The sequence below is a fragment of the Bos grunniens genome, chromosome 25 (genome assembly GCF_055505025.1).
Source record: "Bos grunniens cultivar Pamir isolate PY7600 chromosome 25, Bosgru_T2T1.0, whole genome shotgun sequence".
Taxonomy (NCBI): Eukaryota; Metazoa; Chordata; class Mammalia; order Artiodactyla; family Bovidae; genus Bos; species Bos grunniens.
This window is the reverse complement of record NC_141189.1, coordinates 16122950-16141241: the sequence shown is the minus strand read 5'-3', so window position 1 is coordinate 16141241 and position 18292 is coordinate 16122950. Positions and strand designations below refer to the sequence as shown.

General features: G+C 47.1%; 1 protein-coding gene across 4 annotated transcripts in view; it reads left to right on the top strand.

Annotated features, from left to right (window-relative positions):
- Positions 1–18292, top strand: part of ITGAL (integrin subunit alpha L) — a 49612-nt gene that overhangs the window by 11622 nt on the left and 19698 nt on the right. For 3 of the 4 annotated variants that reach the window (XM_086374947.1, XM_086374946.1, XM_086374948.1), the window contains 8 exons: positions 334–466; positions 626–776; positions 5827–5900; positions 5981–6113; positions 14165–14316; positions 16168–16305; positions 16966–17163; positions 17307–17437. In XM_086374947.1, the coding sequence (XP_086231073.1) occupies positions 334–466; positions 626–776; positions 5827–5900; positions 5981–6113; positions 14165–14316; positions 16168–16305; positions 16966–17163; positions 17307–17437 (1110 nt within the window). Of the gene's footprint in view, positions 1–333; positions 467–625; positions 777–5826; positions 5901–5980; positions 6114–14164; positions 14317–14492; positions 15251–16167; positions 16306–16965; positions 17164–17306; positions 17438–18292 lie in introns of those variants that run through there. The other variant, XM_086374949.1, reaches the window with a different exon arrangement.

Sequence of the window (18292 nt, the reverse complement as noted above, 5' to 3'; positions counted from 1 at the left end):
ACCAGCATATCTAACTGATTGAAGGGTAGTTGCCATGTGGTTGAAATGGAGAGTAGGAAACCCAGAGTCTCCCCTCACTGCCCATAGCCTCTGGGACAACCTCGTGGCTACCTAGAATTCCGTTGAAGACCACTGGCTCAGAAGGAGAGATATGGTGACCTGGGCTGAGGAAGGAGGCTCAGAAGAGAGCTTTTGAGGGCTGGAAATAGCTGCCTGGGGATTGTGAAGAGGGATTTGTCATCATCAGCAGGGCAGTGACTTAATGAGCATGGTGAGGCGGAGCCTCAGAGGATTTGGGGGGAGTCTCTTACATCCCCCTCTTCCTGGATACAGGAAAGAAGTGTTCCGGCAAGAGCTGGGAGCCCGCCCAGATGCCACCAAAGTGCTTATCATCATCACTGATGGGGAAGCCACCGACGAACACAACATTGATGCGGCCAAAGACATCATCCGCTACATCATTGGGGTACAGGCCCCAGGTCCCTGCTACTTCTTAGGACCCGTCTTCCCTCTCCTATTCTTGAACCCCACTCCCTTTCTCCCTGGGGCCAGGGTCTTGTGAAAATAGTAGGAAATTGTACTGCAAGTTTGGAGATGCCAGCTCTTCACTCTTCATTTCTTCCAGATTGGAAAAAATTTTAAGACCAAAGAAAGTCAGGAGGCGCTCCATCAGTTTGCCTCCAAACCCGTGGAGGAGTTTGTAAAGATCCTGGACACATTTGAGAAGCTGAAAGATCTATTCACCGAGCTGCAAAAAAAGATCTATGTCATTGAGGGTGAGTGGCAGGCCCTGGGAGAGAGGGTTTGGGGGTTGTATAGAGAACCTCGCCTAGGACGTTAGATTTGAGGCACGTGGAATAATAATCACGGGCACTTACAGAGCATGTGTCACTGTGCTAAGAGTTCTCTGGATAAAAGACCTTAGGTAGGAACTTAGGGAAGGGTGATATAGGAGCAGCCTCTATTTTCCTTTGAAGTTCCGTCTTCCTCTTGAAGCTCAGCCTGGTCCAGGACGGGGCTCTGAGCTGACCTGTCTTATTGGTGTCAGCTGTGTCCTGTAGAATGACTATACTTGTTTCCATAACTCAGCTCCCTCGCTGTCATTTATTCTGGGCTTCAAATTATTTGAGACGGGCAAGCAGGGAGGGGCTGAGTGCAAGGAGCCCGCAGGCCCTCTTTCTTGCCCCAGAATAAGAGAAGGTTTGGTTGTAGTTGTCAGACAAGAGAGTATTTCCCCAAGTAGCCTAGTCTCTGAAAGGTACGTGATTCCCCCAGGAAGCCCCTTCACTTAGGACACAGCCTTGGTGTTCACATCATGTGAAGAGGCAATGTGTTATATATAATGGGACCAAGCAGAATTCACTCTGCCTGTGTTGTGTGACCTCAGCCAGGTCACTTTCCCTCTCTGAGGCTCGTTGCTCTGTCAAATGGGAATAGTAATAGCTATCTCAGAAGGTGGTAAGCTTTAACCACTGTATTCATTTCCTAGGGCTACTGTAACAAAGTACCAAATATGAGGGGGCTTAACACAAGAGAAATGGGTTGTCTTACAGTTCTGGAGCCTAGAAATCAATACTCAAAAGCTTGACAGGGCCATGCTCCTTGGGATGGTTTTGGAGAGAATCCTTCCCTGCCTGTTTTTTTTTTTTTTTTTTAAGTTGAATAATTAATTAATTTGGCTGTGCTGGGTCTTAGTTGAGGCACACAGTATCTCTGATCTTCATCGGGGCACACAGGATCTTTAGTTGCAACGTGTGGGATCTAGTCCCCTGACCCAGTCCCCTTGCATTGGGAGTGTGGAGTCTTAGCCACTGGACCAGCAGGAACGTCCCTCCCCACCTCTTCTAACTTCCAGTGTTTGCTAACATTCCTTGGCATTCCTTGACTTGTAGCTGCATCATTCGGGTTGCCTGGCTGTCTTTTCCCTATGTGTCTGCCATTATCTTTTCTGCATGTCTGTCCTTCTGTGTCCAAATTGCCCCTTTAATAAGGACACCAGTCATATTGGATCAGGGCCCACCCTAATGACCTCACATAAACACATCATAAGCTAATGCCTGTGGCTGGCAATTTGTTATGTAAGGGAATATTGAAACACTCCTGTCAATAACATCCGAGCAACAAAAGACGTATAACCATGTCTCTGGTCAGTAAGTTGTTAACTTGATTACCTCTGTAAAGACCCTGTTTTCAAATATGGTCACATTCTGAGGTACTAGGGGTTAAGACTTCAATATATGTTCTTTAAGGTACACAGTTGAAGCCTTAATGACTGTTTGGAAAGTGCCTGGGAGCTTGTAGGCTCTAAGTAAGTCACAGCTCTTATCCTCTATCCTCCCTGCCCTTACTCATCCTTCAGATCATAGTTTACATGCCATCCTCTCTGGTACTTCCTTGCTGATCCCAAGTCTGGGATCCTAGTGCTGCTTTAACCACTGTATGTTTGTCCCCCATCACACCCCTGTGATATACATTCTATTAGAACTCTCTATTAGGACTTCCCTAGGGGGTCCAGTGGTTAAGACCCCAAGCTTCCATTGCAGGAGGCATAAGTCTGATGTCCATTCAGGGAAGTTCAAGTTTGTTAATTCTAGCCATGGAGTCATGAATATATTGAGGGCTTCCCTGATGGCTCAGAGGTAAAGAATCTGCATGCCAATGCAGGAGACAGGTTTGATCCCTGGTCTGGGAAGATCCCACATATCACAGAGCAACTAAGCCCATGCACCACAATTATTGAACCAGTGCTCTAGAGCCTGGCAGCCACAATGACTGAAACCTAAGCGCCCAAGAGCCCAAGCTTTGCAATAAGAGAAGCCACGGCAGTGAGAAACATCACAACTAGAGAAAGCCTGCACAGCAATGGAGACCCAGAACAGCCAAAAATAAATAAATACATTTAAAAAAAAAAAAGAATACATTGGAAAATCATTGGAGGAAGTACATCAACCATACTTCAATTAAAAAACAAACAAATAGGAACTTCCCTGGGGGTCCAGTGGCTTAAACTCTGTACATCCAATGCAGGGGGCCCAGATTTAATCAGGAAATATGCTGCAGCTGAGAGTTTGCATGCCATAGCTAAGACTCGGTGCAGCCAAATAAATAAATAAAAATTTAAAACAAACAAAAACTTGGACTGAAAAAAATTGAAAAAGAGAAAGAACTCTCTATTAGATGTCTGTCTCCCACACTATACTGAGATGTCTATCTCAGTAAGCATTGTGCCTGCTTTTCCACCACTGTATTCCTGGCACCAAATATTTAGTGACTGTAAATATTTCTTCAGTGAATGAACACATCTGCATAATAATGGCTATGGTTCTTAAAAACTTACAGGTCACAGGCCCTTTATCTATATCACTGAATCCATTCTTCTTAGTATCCTTGCCAGGCTGGTGGTAATTATTTTCATTTTATTGATTAATGCTGGCAGCAACCATGGAGCAGGCACTGTGAATCAGACTCTCAGGGATAGTGTCAACATAGAACTCATGTTCAGGTTGAATAAAGGAAGATAGGGGGCTTTCCTGGTGGTCCAGTGGTTGAAAGTCCTCCTGCCAATGCAGGGGACATGCATTCGATCCCTCATCCAGTAGGATCCCACAGGTGCCACACCCGTGGAATCCAAGCACTCTAGAGCCTGTGCTCTGTAACAGAAGAGGCCACTGTAATGAGAAGCCCATTCGTGGCAACTAGAGAAAGCCCTTAAGACCCAGCACAGCCAAAACCAAATAAATACAAAGAAAGATAGTGAGACAGAAAAACAACGGAAGCAGTGAGAGACTTTATCTGGGGGGCTCCAAAATCACTGCAGATGGTGACTTCAGCCATGAAATTAAAAGACGCTTGCTCCTTAGAAGAAAAGCTATGACCAAACTAGACAACATATTAAAAAGCAGGGACATTACTTTGTCTACAAAGGTGTGTCTAGTCAAAGCTATGGTTTTTGCAGTAGTCATGTATGGATGTGAGAGTTGGACTATAAAGAAAGCTGAGTGCCGAAGAACTGATGCTTTTGAACTGTGGTGTTGGAAAAGGCTCTTGAGAGTCCCTTGAACTGCAAGGAGATCAAACAAGTCCATCCTAAAGGAAATCAGTCCTAGATATTCATTGGAAGGACTGATGCTGAAGCTGAAACTCCAATACTTTGGCTACCTGATGCGAAGAACTGACTCGTTTGAAAAGACCCTGATCCTGGGAAAATTAAAGGCAGGAGGAGAAGGGGACGACAGAGGATGAGATGGTTGGATGGCATCACTGACTCGATGAACATGACTTTGAGCAAGCTCCAGGAGTTGGTGATGGACAGGAAAGTCTGGCGTGCTACACTCCATGGGGTCACAAAGAGTCAAACACAACTGAGCAACTGGATTGAAGCAGGATGTTTCAAGACTGTGATAAGTACTCAGTTGTGTCTGACTCTTTGCGACCCCGTGGACTGTAGCCTACCAGGCTCCTCCATCCATGGGATTCTCCAGGCAAGAATACTGGAGAGGGTTGCCATTTCCTTCTCCAGGGGATCTTCCCGATCCAGGGATTGAACCCGGGTCTCCTGCATTGCAGGCAGATGCTTTAACCTCTCAGCCACCAGGGAAGCCCTGCTAAGTACTGTAAAGGAAATGAATAAAGAGATAATACAGGTTTAACTGGAAGAAGCCACATTAAGGAAGCTTTTTAAGAAAGGCCTTTCTGAGATGCAGATTTTTTTTTTGTGGCCACACCAACCGGCTTGTGGGATCTCAGTTCCTTGACCAGAGGTTGGACTTAGGTCACAGAGTGAAAGCCTGGAATCCTAACCACTAAGCCACCAGGGAACTCCCATGAGAGGCTGTTTTTTTAAAATTGGGATAAAATTCACTCAGAGATGACTTTTGAGCTGAGGCATGAAAGATGAGAATCAGACAGTTATGGGAGGAGAGTGGACAAAAAGGATTATAGTCAGAGACAAGGTCAAGTGCAAAGGCCCAGAGACGGGGCAGAAATGGACATGGAGGAATGGGGGAAAGATTGGTGTAATGAATGTGGGGAGTAAGGGAGAGAGAAGGGTGAGAGGAAGGCAGGGCCTCCCAGTTCCTCATAAGGAGTTTGAATTTTAGTCTTCAGACCAATGCGAAGTTGTGAAGGGCTTTAAGAAAGTGAAAGATGGAATCTGATACACATTTTTCAAAAAAAGAATTAACTTGCTCTGTGGAAAACGGCATAGAAAAAAGGAAAAAATGAAGTCAAAGGGGCTTCCCTGGCAGTCCAGTAGTGAGGGTTCTGTGCTTCCACCGCAGGGGATGTGGGTTCGATGCCTGGTCAGCGAATTAAGATCCCACGTGCCTTGAGGCACAGTCAAAAAGAAATTACACAGAACGGAAGGAAAAGGGAAGAATCAAGGTTGATTCCTGGCTTTTAGCATGAGTCACTGGGTGGATGGGAGTGGCATTCATTGAAGAGGGGAAGCCCGAGGAGAAACAGAAATCAAGAGCTGCCTCTTAGATGTGCTGAGTTGGATAACAGAATATCCACATTTGGGTCCCATGGAGACTCAGGGGACACTCAGGGCATAAGTGGTTTCCCTGTCTGACTCTAAAATCCATGCTCTTGGGAATTCCCTGGTGGTCCAGTGTTTAGGACTTGGTGCCCTCCCTGCTAGGGGCCCAGGGTCGATCCCTGGTGGGGAAACTAAAATCCCATAAACTGTGAGTGACACAGCCCCCCAAAAAGTTCATGCTCTTTCTACCTTGCCTATGGGCAGATGCTGTGTGATTTTTTCTCAGTCCTTTCATGAGCATCACTGCTCCTTGGGATTCAGCCCATTCTCCCTACTTCATCCCTCAGGCACAAGCAAACAGGACCTGACATCCTTCAACATGGAGCTGTCCTCCAGCGGGATCAGCGCGGACCTCAGCGAGGTGAGTGACGGGCCTGAGGCAGCCAGCAGAGGAAAGTGGTGAGAATGAAGCTGATCCCACTCGTCTCCCGCTCTTGGCAGGGCCATGGCGTTGTGGGGGCCGTTGGAGCCAAGGACTGGGCTGGGGGCTTTCTCGACCTGAAGGCAGACCTGCAAAGCAGTACATTTGTCGGCAATGAACCACTGACAGTAGAATCGAGGGCAGGATATTTGGGTAAGTATTTCTTTTTTTTTTTTTGCTGGGTTCTTTCAGGTTTGGGGAACCAGAGAATCACTCACATTGACTTTCAAAATCATAATGAAAGCAATGAAGCAACAGTATGAAGAAGTTCAGTTTAAACATGGTCATAATAGTGTTCCTTTTTTCTTTAACAGCCCCTTGAGTGTGTGTCAGAGAAGGCAATGGCACCCCACTCCGGTACTCTTGCCTGGAAAATCCCATGGATAGAGGAGCCTGGTAGGCTGCAGTCCATGAGGTCGTGAATAGTCCTGCTCATCATGTCTGACTCTTTGACCCCATGGACTGTAACCCATCAGGCTGCTCTGTCCATGGGATTTTTCAGACAAGAATACCAAAGTGGTTTGCCACTTCCTCCTCCGGGGATCTTCCTGACCTAGAGATGGGATCTGAGTCTCCTGCATGGGCAGGCCAATCCTTTACCCCTGAACTACCAGGGAAGCCCTAGATATGGTCCTAACAGTCTTTATTTTTTCCTTAATAACCTGTCACCTAGGTATTAATCACATTTTTATTTTCTGTGTCTTAAGATGCTTTGACATCTTATGGCCTCGCTAGTCCTGGAGAGACTGGCTCCTCCCAGGGCTAGTTAATTTCTACAGGTAGAAAAAACTGCTTGCCTGGGAGGAGGCCTTCCACAGGCCAACCAGCCAATCCAGAGCCTGCTCCCTGATCAGTCCTTTATCTAACTTTCATGCACCCAGCTAGTAATCCACCCTGACCTAAATCATCCCTGGCCCAAGTACTAGACAACTGAAGACCATCCCTATAGCTCAGAGCCTACCAATGTTATTCAAACCGCCCAGTCCTCTGTGTGTGTGTGTGTGTGTGTGTGTATGTTAGTCACTCAGTAGTGTATGACTCTGCGACCCCATGGACTATAGCCTGCCAGGCTCTCTGTCCATGGAATTCTCCAGGCAAGAATACTGGAGTGGGTTGCCATTTCCTTCTATAGGGGATCTTCCTGACCCAGGGATCAAACCGAAGTCTCCTGCATTGCGGGCAGATTCTTTACCTTCTGAGCCACCAGGGAAGCCCAAGCTCTCTGTGTTGTCATTTAGTCATACCTATGAAATTAAAAGACGCTTACTCCTTGGAAGGAAAGTTATGACCAATCTATATAGCATATTCAAAAGCAGAGACATTACTTTGCCAACAAAGGTCCATCTAGTCAAGGCTATGGTTTTCCAGTGGTCATGTATGGATGTGAGAGTTGGACTGTGAAGAAGGCTAAGTGCCAAAGAATTGATGCTTTTGAACTGTGGTGTTGGAGAAGACTCTTGAGAGTCCCTTGGACTGCAAGAAGATCCAACCAGTCCATTCTGAAGGAGATCAGCCCTGGGATTTCTTTGGAAGGAATGATGCTGAAGCTGAAACTCCAGTACTTTGGCCACCTCATGTGAAGAGTTGACTCATTGGAAAAGACCCTGATGCCGGGAGGGATTGGGGGCAGGAGGAGAAGGGGACGGCAGAGGATGAGATGGCTGGATGGCATCACTGACTTGATGGACGTGAGTCTGAGTGAACTCTGGGAGTTGGTGATAGACAGGGAGGCCTGGCGTGCTGGGATCATGGGGTCGCAAAGAGTTGGACACGACTGAGCGACTGAACTGAGCTGAACTGATGCATTAAATCCTGAGTACATTTTACTGTGGTGGATTCTCTTGTTGCAGAGCATGGGCTCTAGAGTACTCAGGCTCAGTAGTTGTGGTGCACAGGCTTAGCTGCCCCATGGTACATAGGATCTTCTCTGACCAGGGATCGAACCCACGTCACCTGCATTGGCAGGTGGATTCTTAACCACTGGACCACCAGGAGAGTCCCTGAGTACAGTTTAAAAAAATTTACCTCATTAATAGGAGGACCAGCCCCTCCTCTGCAAGGTTTCTTCTTCTAGAATTGTCCAGGAACTCCAGGATCGATTCAGTCTCAAGAATTCACCACATGCCAAGCACAGAGGAAATGCGTTTGGTCAACTCACAACTGTTATTGCTTCTTTCTGCCTCGTGATGTCTTGTCCTGCACAGTCCTGGGGATGCTGCTCATCCAAGGTGATGCCAGTCTCAAGAACAGAGGGATCTTGTCCTTCACTCAGGGTTATAGCCCTTCTAGTTCATGTTCAACCAGTCTCAAGGCATAAACTGACTTCAAGAGCCCTGCGATAGGACTGCTTCTGATAGATAGCTTCAGATAGAAGCAATAGACTGCTTCAGATAGATGACCTCCTCAAAGATCTAGAACCAACACCTTCCTCCCTTCCTCACCTGTGACCCTTGCCTAGGGGTGGGCTCAGTACACAAAGACTATTATTCAACTCTCAGAACACAAAGATCTTGTTAAATACTTTCCTCGGGAAAATTGGTGCTATTCATCACATATCTACCCTTCTAAGGGGGACTGCCCCAAGTGATTTTTTTCCTTTTCTTTTTTTGACAAGTATTTGGGACAAGTATTCTATTTTTGTGAAGGCTTCCCCAGTGGCTCAGTGGTAAAGAATCTGCTTGCAATGCAGGAGCTACAGGAGATGCCGGTTTGACCCCTGGTTCAGGAAGATCTCCTGGAGGCAGGCATGGCAACCCACTCCAATATTCTTGCCTGGAGAATCCCATGGACAGAGAAACCTGGTGGGCTACAGTCCACGGGGTTGCAAAGAGTCAGACATGACTGAAGCGACTTAGCACGCACACATTCTTTTTTTGTGCAAGTATTATGCACCAGGCGCTGTTCTGAGTGCATGACACCTATTAACTTCTTTGACCTCATTTTATCTTCCCAGCAACCCTGTAAGTAGGTATTTTTATCATCTCTATTTTACAAATGAAGAAACTGAGCCCAGGAGACTATTTATTTCTTTATTTTGACTGTGCTGAGTCTTCAACAGCACGAGGGCTTTCTCGAACTGTGGTGCCTGGGCTCTAGAGCACGTAAGCTCACTAGCTGCAGCAAATGGGTGGAGTTGCACCTTAGTTCCCCGACCAGGGGTTGAACCCACATCCTCTGCACTGAAAGGCGGATTCTTAACCACTGGACCACCAGGAAAGTCCCCAGCCCAGGGGACTTTAAATAACTTGTCCAGGGTCACAGAGCTAGTAGGTGGAACCCGGGGTCTATGGTTGGTAACCACTTCACTAACCCTACAACATCTACACTGCTGCCTTCAAAGAGGTTTTTTGTGCTTCAGTATCCAGCTGGCTCTCTGAAGCTGCGGGTTCCATGTTTATGATCCAAGATTGGTTGAAGCCACAGATTTGAAAGTCGGGGATATCGAGGGCCAATTGTAGGACTTTGAGCATCTGTGAATTTTGGTATTGGGGCAAGTCCTAGAGCCAATCCACTGCGGATATCTAAGGACAACTCTACTGTAAAATAGTTGGCAAGGTGGCTCCCTAAATAAGAAGAAATAATGCCAAAGTTGAATCTGTAGTTAGGCACCCACCCCATAATACACACACCCCCACACACACACACACACACATAGAGGTCTGTGTGTGTGTTTATATATATGTAGAAGTAAATATATTCTTGATTGCCTGCTATGTTACTATCCTTCAGATCTTAGTTTATGTTTCACTAGCATGGTGCCAAGCATCTTACATCCACGATCTTATTTAATCTTCAAAACAACCCTGTAAGATTGGTACTGTCTCATTTTTTTTTTTAATGAGAAAACTGAGGCTCAGAAAAAAGGAAGTAATTTACTCAAGATTATACAGCCAGGAAGAAGTCACACTTGCGTTAAAACTTCGTCTCTCTAATTTCAGAGATCAAGTTCTTAATCCCTGTGCTTCAGGAATATACATGAAGAAACCAGGAGAGTGGTTTGGCCTCTTCACCGTTCCTCTCCTGGGCTATAGAATCTCAGACATCTCTTTGTCTCACCCACTTTGAATTGCTCTAAGCAAAGAAGGTCATGCAGGGAAGAGATAAACTGAGAGATCGGGAATGACATATACACATTACTATATATAAAATAAAAGTACATACTGTATATAGCCCAGGGAACTCTACTGGATACTCTGTAATGGCCTCTATGGGAAAAGAATCTAAAAAAGAGTGGATATATGTATATGAATCAGTTTGCTATATACGTGAAACTAACACAACATTGTAAATCAACTATACTCCAACACAAATTAATTTAATAAAATAAGCAAAGAAGGTCAAGTTGAGTTAGTGAGCCATCTTCAGAGCATTCCTATAAGCTGGCTCTTGGCTCTCACACAATCCCTGATCTAATTTCCTGCAGCACTTGCTCCAGCATTTTGTCAGTAGGAACAGAGAGCAGGAAACCTCGCCACAGAAGCTGTGAAGTATGAAGATAACCTCCATGATACTTTGAAGCAGGAAATATTTTCATGTCACCTGCTTTTTTTTTTTCCTTGAGGTATGGTTGACTTACAATAATATATTAGTTTCAGGTATACAAGATGGTGATTCAAATTTTTATAGATTATGCTCCATTTATGGTTATTATGAAATATTGGCTATATTCTCTGTGCTGTACAATCACTACTCTTTGTGTTTGTTGTTCAGTCGCTCAGTTGTGTCTGACTCTTTGGGACCCTGTGGACTTCCGCATGCCAAGCTTCCCTGGCCTTCACCATCTCCCAGAGTTTGCTCAGACTCATGTCCTTTGAATCAGTGATGCCATCCAACCATCTCATTCTCTGTCACTCCAACTCTTTATGTTTACATTTCAGCATTTTTATTAGGCTACATCTCCAGGCTGATTGATTTGTATAATCTTTTCATTTCAATCTTTTCTATTAAATTTTTATGAAAAAATTTTCAAACTTTCGAGAAAAGTTAACAGTACAGTGAACACCCATATGCTTTTCGCCTTAATTTACCAGAAATGGCAACCCACTCCAGTATTCTTGCCTGGAGAATCCCATGGATGGAGGAGCCTGGTGGGCTACAGTCCATGGGGTCACAAAGAGTCGGACACGACTGAGCAACTTCACTCAACATTGGCCACTTTTGATTTATCTCTCTCCAGTACTTTTGCCTAGAAAATCCCATGGACGGAGGAGCCTGGTAGGCTGCAGTCCATGGGGTCGCTAGAGTCGGACACGATTGAGCGACTTCACTTTCACGCATTGGAGAAGGAAATGGCAACCCACTCCAGTGTTCTTGCCTAGAGAATCCCAGGAACGGGGAAGCCTGGTGGGCTGCGGTCTATGGGGTCGCACAGAGTCGGACACGACTGAAGCGACTTAGCAGCAGCAGCAGCACATATATACACATATATATGTAAACAGTAATATACACAAATGTATATTATTTTATCAGTCAGCATTCTCCAGAGAAACAAAGCCAACAGGATATATCTAGATCTGTATCTTTATGCTGCTGCTGCTACTGCTAAGTCGCTTCAGTCGTGTCCGACTCTGTGCGACCCCATAGACGGCAGCCCACCAGGCTCCCCCGTCCCTGGGATTCTCCAGGCAAGAACACTGGAGTGGGTTGCCATTTCCTTCTCCAATGCATGAAAGTGAAAAGTGAAAGGGAAGTTGCTCAGCCGTGTCGGACTCTTATCGACCCCATGGACTGCAGCCCACCAGGCTCTTCTGTCCATGGGTTTTCCAGGCAAGAGTGCTGGAGTGGGGTGCCATCACCTTCTCCACTGTATCTTTATAAAGATACATAATTCTTTTTGTCTCTTTTCTTATCTATCTATCTATAAAGAGATTGGTTTTAAGAAACTGGAGACCTCCCTGGTGGTCCACTGGTTAAGAATCTGCCTGCCAGTGCAGCGGACACAGGTTCTAGCCCAGGTTCGGAAAGATTCCACATGCTGTGGGGCAGCTAAGCCGGTGTACCACAACTAAGAAGCCCACATTCTAGAGCCTGTGCCTGAAACAGAGAAGTTACCACAGTGAGAAACCCTTGCACCACAACAGGAGAGTAGCCCCCACTTGCTGCAACTGAGACCCAGCTCAGCCAAAAATAAATATTTTTTTTTCTTAAAAAAAAGAAAGAAATTGGGTCATGCGGTGTGAGAGCTGCCAAGTCTGAAATCCATAGGGCAGGCTGGCAGTCTTCAGGCCTCTCTTGCCCGGTTTTTAATCTTCGTGCAAACTTTGCCTTCTTCTTACTAATATAATCCCACTTTATTTCATTCTTTAAAAAGAAGGTAGTCTCCTTTACAAACCCTCAGGTGAACTGAATCTCGGGAAGATGTTTACCCTGTAGCATGTGGCTGCTTTGTCTGCGCATGCGTGTTATCCACGGTGTGTGAAATACAGTTTTGGACCATGGCGCCAGGATTTGTTGGAGAATGGAACCCCACTCCAGTACTCTTGCCTGGAAAATCCCATGGACGGAGGAGCCTGGTGGGCTGCAGTCCATGGGGTCACGAAGAGTCAGACACGACTGAGCGACTTCCCTTTTGCCGGGAGCCGGTGAGGCATTCCACTCGTGACAAAGGTCATGAGGAAGGAGGCTCGGCATACGCAAAGGCGGGATCGAGCCTCAGGAGTCCCCCCGGATATTCTCGAGCATCTACCCCCGCAAAACCAGAGTCTGCCTACTTTATTGCTTTGTGCTCTCACCTCTGACTTTACTGGGGGCTGTCCCCCACCACCATCTCGCTCTCTCTGTCAAAGAGTTAACTTACAGCTCCAATTAATAAAGTTCCTGGGCAATTAGGAGTGTTTAAATCCAAACCCCTCAGATGGCTCTCTAACTCGCCTGACAAGTTTACCCGGACTCCTACAGCTATGCATACGATTGTTTACATTCTCCCAGCCTCGAGAGGCACGGGAAGCTTAAGATATTCAAATAGCTTACAGCCTCTCAGAGAATTAGAAACTGTCAGAATAAACTAGTAAAGGAATTCATTGATGAGCCAATGCTTGTTGCCAAGTTTTCACATCCCCTGAATTGTATCCTTGAATGTGTATTAATTAATATAGTTGGTATGTAGAAAAAATAAGTAGTGGCCTTGGTGTTAGTAACTTTAGACCCTTAAGGTAATAAATTCTTTCCTTTGTTGTAAACCCATTACACATCCGCCCTATAGGAATGCAATTTTATCTTCGGAAGATGGCGCCAAACCTTAAAATAATTACTCTTAGAGAAAATAAGTCTTTGTTGATAAGTCCTTGTCAAGAGTCATAAAATGTTAATAGGCCTTCTGGCCAGAAGATGATGTAAATCACCTAAACCATTTGTATACGATAAATTTGCAGGAAAGAAACCCTGGTTTTTGATAAGGATCAAAAACTGCTGACTTTGCATCCCCTATTATCCTCTATGTGTAACTTAGGGTATATAAGCCCCTGTTAAAAATAAAGCTACGGGCCTTGCTCACCAACGCTTGGTCTCCCCATGTCATTCTTCCCTTTGACTTCTGGCTGAAGTCTCCATCTGGAGCGTGGATATCCTCTGCGACCACTTATTTGCCTGGGCTTCTAAGACCCACTCGAGAAGGTGTCTAAGGTGGGGCACCTTCCGCTATTCGAGAGGGCGCCTGCGGCCTCTGTGGTCAGAGCTAACCTGGTGTCACGGGTTATATTGATTTTCCGCATAAACCAAGCTACTCAGCCTCTTTTCTCCACTGAATTTTCCTACTGAGCTATCCTCATTCTATTACTCTTTATATCTCTAATTAGCATATAAATAGTCGCCTAGGCCGTCTCTCTTTCGAATACCCTGGATCAGCCGGGGCTGGACCCCAGCACCCTTTCACTTTTCACTTTCATGCATTGGAGAAGGAAATGGCAACCCACTCCAGTGTTCTTGCCTGGAGAATCCCAGGGACGGGGGAGCCTGGTGGGCTGCCATCTATGGGGTCGCACAGAGTCGGACACGACTGAAGCAACTTAGCAGCAGCAGCAGCCAGGATTTGTACCCCTCGGAGCACATGGCTGCTCTTCTCAGGAGAAGGTCTTCTGATGATTTCCGTGCATCTTTCCCGCTAACCCAGCTTCCCAGGATCGCCTCCACCTTTTCCCCTGGGGTTTACCTTCTTTCAGCAGCCCTTGTGTTCCTGACTCCAAGCCCCTCCCTCTCTCTCTCCTCAGGTTACACGGTGACCTGGCTGCCCTCCCGAGGGACCATGTCATTGCTGGCCACTGGAGCCCCCAGATACCAGCATGTCGGGCGGGTGCTGCTGTTCCAACAGCCAAAGAGAGGAGGACCCTGGAGCCAGATCCAGGAAATAGATGGGATCCAGGTGAGCATGGCTGCAGTGGCCTCAGTCGATAAGGCGCTGGCGTGATACTAATCATGCTCTCTGTTGTCTTCCGAACACTCATTCACCTGTTGTGTGCTGGCCCTGTGCCAATCACTGTCACATTTGTTCCCCACAAAGCCTCTGGGGTGTTTTGTCATCCCCTCTTGCCAATTTAGGCGCTTCCCTGGTGGCTGATCATCTAGTCCCATCACTTCATGGCAAATAGATGGGGAAACAATGGAAACAGCGAGAGACTTTTTGGGGGGTATGGGAGCTCCAAAATCACTGCAGATGGTGACTTCAGCCATGAAATTAAAAGACACTTGCTCCTTGGAAGAAAAGCTATGACCAAACTAGACAGCATATTAAAAAGCAGAGACATTACTTTGCCAACAAAGGTCCATCTAGTCTAAGCTATGGTTTTTCCAGTAGTCATGTATGGATGTGAGAGTTGGACTATAAAGAAAGCTGAGCACCGAAACATTGATGCTTTTGAACTGTGGTGTTGGAGAACTCTTGAGAGTCCCTTGGACCACAAGGAGATCCAACCAGTCCATCCTAAAGGAAATCAATCCTCAACATTCATTGGAAGGACTGATGCTGAAGGTGAAACTCCAATACTTTGGCCACCTGATTCGAAGAACTGATTCATTGGAAAAGACCCTGATGCTGGGAAAGATTGAAGGCAGGAGGAGAAAGGGACAACAGAGGATGAGATGGTTGGATGGCATCACCGACTCAATGGACATGAGTTTGAGTGAGCTCCTGGAGTTGGTGATGGACAGGGAAGCCTGGCATGCTGCAGTCCATGGGGTGGCAGAGTTGGACATGATTGAGCAACTGAACTGAACTGGTGGCCCAGATGGTGAAGAATCTGCCTGCAATGCAGGAGACTCAGGTTCGATCCCTGAGTCGGGAAGATCCCTTGGAGAAGGTAATGGCTAACCACTCCAGTATCCTTGCCTAGGAAATCCCAGGACAGCAGAGCCTGGCAGACTACAGTTCATGGGGTAGCAAAGAGTTGGACACGACTGAGCGAATAACACTTTCACTTTCTTGCCAATTTAAGAACCCAATTTGGACTCTTTGGTGGTACAGTGGATTAGAATCCGTCTGTCAATGCAGGGGGACACGGGTTTGATCCCTGGTCTGGAAAGATCCCACATGCAGTAGAGCAACTAAGCCCATGGGCCACAACTAAACAAACAAACAAAAAGAACCCTGCTTGTCTAAATTCATCTGGGCTCTAAGTTGGATTGTTACTTGGCCTCCTTCATCAATTGAAACTGTTCAGAGGCCAGACAAGAAACTCAGGCGTGGCTTTTTGGGGTCCTTGATGCAGCAGGGCAGATCAAGAACAACAGGTTCCCTTGCAGGCTTGCTCCCCGAGAGAGGGCAGACTTGCTCCTTCTATGAGGTGAGGGTAGGGATGCATCCAGGGGTCGGGCTAGAGGGCTGACTTAGGTGGTTTGCCCACTCCTTAGGTGGTGTTGAGTGCAGGGGGCATGCGCATTACCCTGCTTTTGCTCCCAACCCCCTGTTTTTGCTCCAGGCTCTTCAAAAGCTGCAGTTAGGTTTTTTGGTCTCTTTGTATCATTGGTCCAGAATTTGACCTAACTGCAGACACATACAAAGTTATATTTAGTCTCACACAGTTTCTTTGTATAAAATACAAAGAGATGTGTGCAGGTGCAAGCATTGCAACACTGAAGCCCGAGGTGTCGCAGGTCCCAGCTTGTCTCAGGATCCAGGACTTGCACCTTTATTTGAGGGCTTGGAGTAGGATGGATATGGTGCAGCTGATGAGAAAGGCTCTGGATTTCTTCCTCAAACGTTTTCCTCTCCTTGCAGGTTGGCTCTTATTTTGGTGGCGAGTTGTGTGGCGTTGACGTGGACAGAGATGGGGAGACGGAGCTGTTGCTGATTGCAGCCCCCCTGTACTATGGGGAGCAGAGAGGAGGCCGGGTGTTTATCTACCAGAAAATACAGGTGGGGACCAGAACGCTAAGCACAGAATGTGCGAAAAAGAGACTCCCAGGCTTTCTCAGGTCTCAGTTATTCTGAAAGTGTCCTGTCTGACCCTGTGTTAATCAGACCTTTAGAACAATGACAAACAATAGCTAGTATGCAGGGATGGCTGAAATGTGTGCCAGGCCCAGTGCCAAACTTTTTATATGTAGGATACCTTGTTTGAGTCTCATAATCACTTTCTGGGACACTCTGAGCTTTATGAATGGAAATGTCGCAGCTCAGCAAAGTTGAGCAACTTTCCAAAGGCACAAAGTCACACCAACAGCAAGGGTGGGGAGTTTGCTGGTGGTCCAGCAGTTAGACCTCTGCCAAATAAAAAAGGCGGAGTGGGGAACTTGAACCCAGGTTGATGTGACGGCACTGTTCCGGTTCTGGAAAGGACCACACCCAGTATTTCTGTAGTGTTCTTCCTGTCCAGTGGAGAAGGAAATGGCACCCCACTCCAGTATTCATGCCCGGAGAATCCCATGGGCAGAGGAGCCTGGTGGGCTACGTTCCACGGGTTTGCAAAGAGTCGGACAGGACTGAAGCAAGCACACACACTCCAGATCCAGTGCCTTACCCTGTGAAAGCTTGCTGAGTGACTGAGGCGGAACCTGTCACCTTGCTCCTTCCCAGCTGGAGTTCCAAATGGTCTCAGAGCTGCAGGGGGAGACCGGCTACCCCCTTGGGCGATTTGGAGCTGCCATCGCTGCCCTGACAGACATCAACGGGGATGAGCTGACAGACGTGGCTGTGGGAGCCCCTCTGGAGGAGCAGGGGGCCGTGTACATCTTCAATGGGCAACAAGGGGGGCTGAGCCCCCGGCCCAGTCAGGTGATGATCCTGATCTGCCAATCAAAACCCATTCCCAGGCCCCTGGAAGCTTTCAAACCCCTATCGTGATCCCCAGTCCAGCTCTTCCCACCCTTCTGCCCGTCCTCTCCGCTAGCTTGCATGAATTTCTTTCTTGGCTTCAGCGGATAGAAGGGACCCAGATGTTCTCAGGAATTCAATGGTTTGGACGCTCCATCCACGGGGTGAAGGACCTCGGCGGGGATGGCCTGGCAGATGTGGCTGTGGGGGCTGAGGGCCAGGTGATCGTGCTCAGGTAAGATGGGCCTCCTGAGTCCTACCTGGGGATAGTTGCAGCTCTCATCTTTTGAGCAGTTGTGGTGTAGTAGGCGTCATGCTAAATGCTATCACCATCAGCGCATTTGGTCTTCAGCCCAACCCTGTGAACCTGGCTCTCCTTCTATACTGGCTTCGTGTCTTACTCCAGATTACACAGCTGCTGTTCAGTGACAGATTGGGGTTTGAACTGAAGTCTGTCTGATACTGGCTTCCCTGGTGGCTCAGTGGTAAAGAATGCACTTGCCAGTACAGGAGACGCGGGTTTGATCCCTGGGTTGGGAAGATCCCCTGGAGAAGGAAATGGCAACCCACTCCAGTATTCTTGCCTGGAAAATCCCATGGAAAGAGGAGCCTGGTGGGCTGCAGTCCATGGAGTCTCAAAGAATTGGACACAACTTAGTGGCTAAACAACAACAACTGTCTGACACTGAAACCTCCTACTGAAGCATGTGATAGCTTTCAGTTCAGTTCAGTTCAGTCGCTCAGTCATGTCTGACTATTTGCGACCCCATGAATCCCAGCACACCAGGCCTCCCTGTCCATCACCAACTCCCGGAGTTTACTCAGACTCACATCCATCGAGTTGGTGATGCCATCCAGCCATCTCATCCTCTGTCGTCCCCTTCTCCTCCTGCCCCCAATCCCTCCCAGCATAGAGTCTTTTCCAATGAATCAACCCTTCGCATGAGGTGACCAAAGTACTGGAGTTTCAGCTTTAGCATCATTCCCTCCAAAGAAATCCCAGGGCTGATCTCCTTCAGAATGGACTGGTTGGATCTCCTTGCAGTCCAAGGGACTCTCAAGAGTCTTCTCCAACACCACAGTTCAAGCA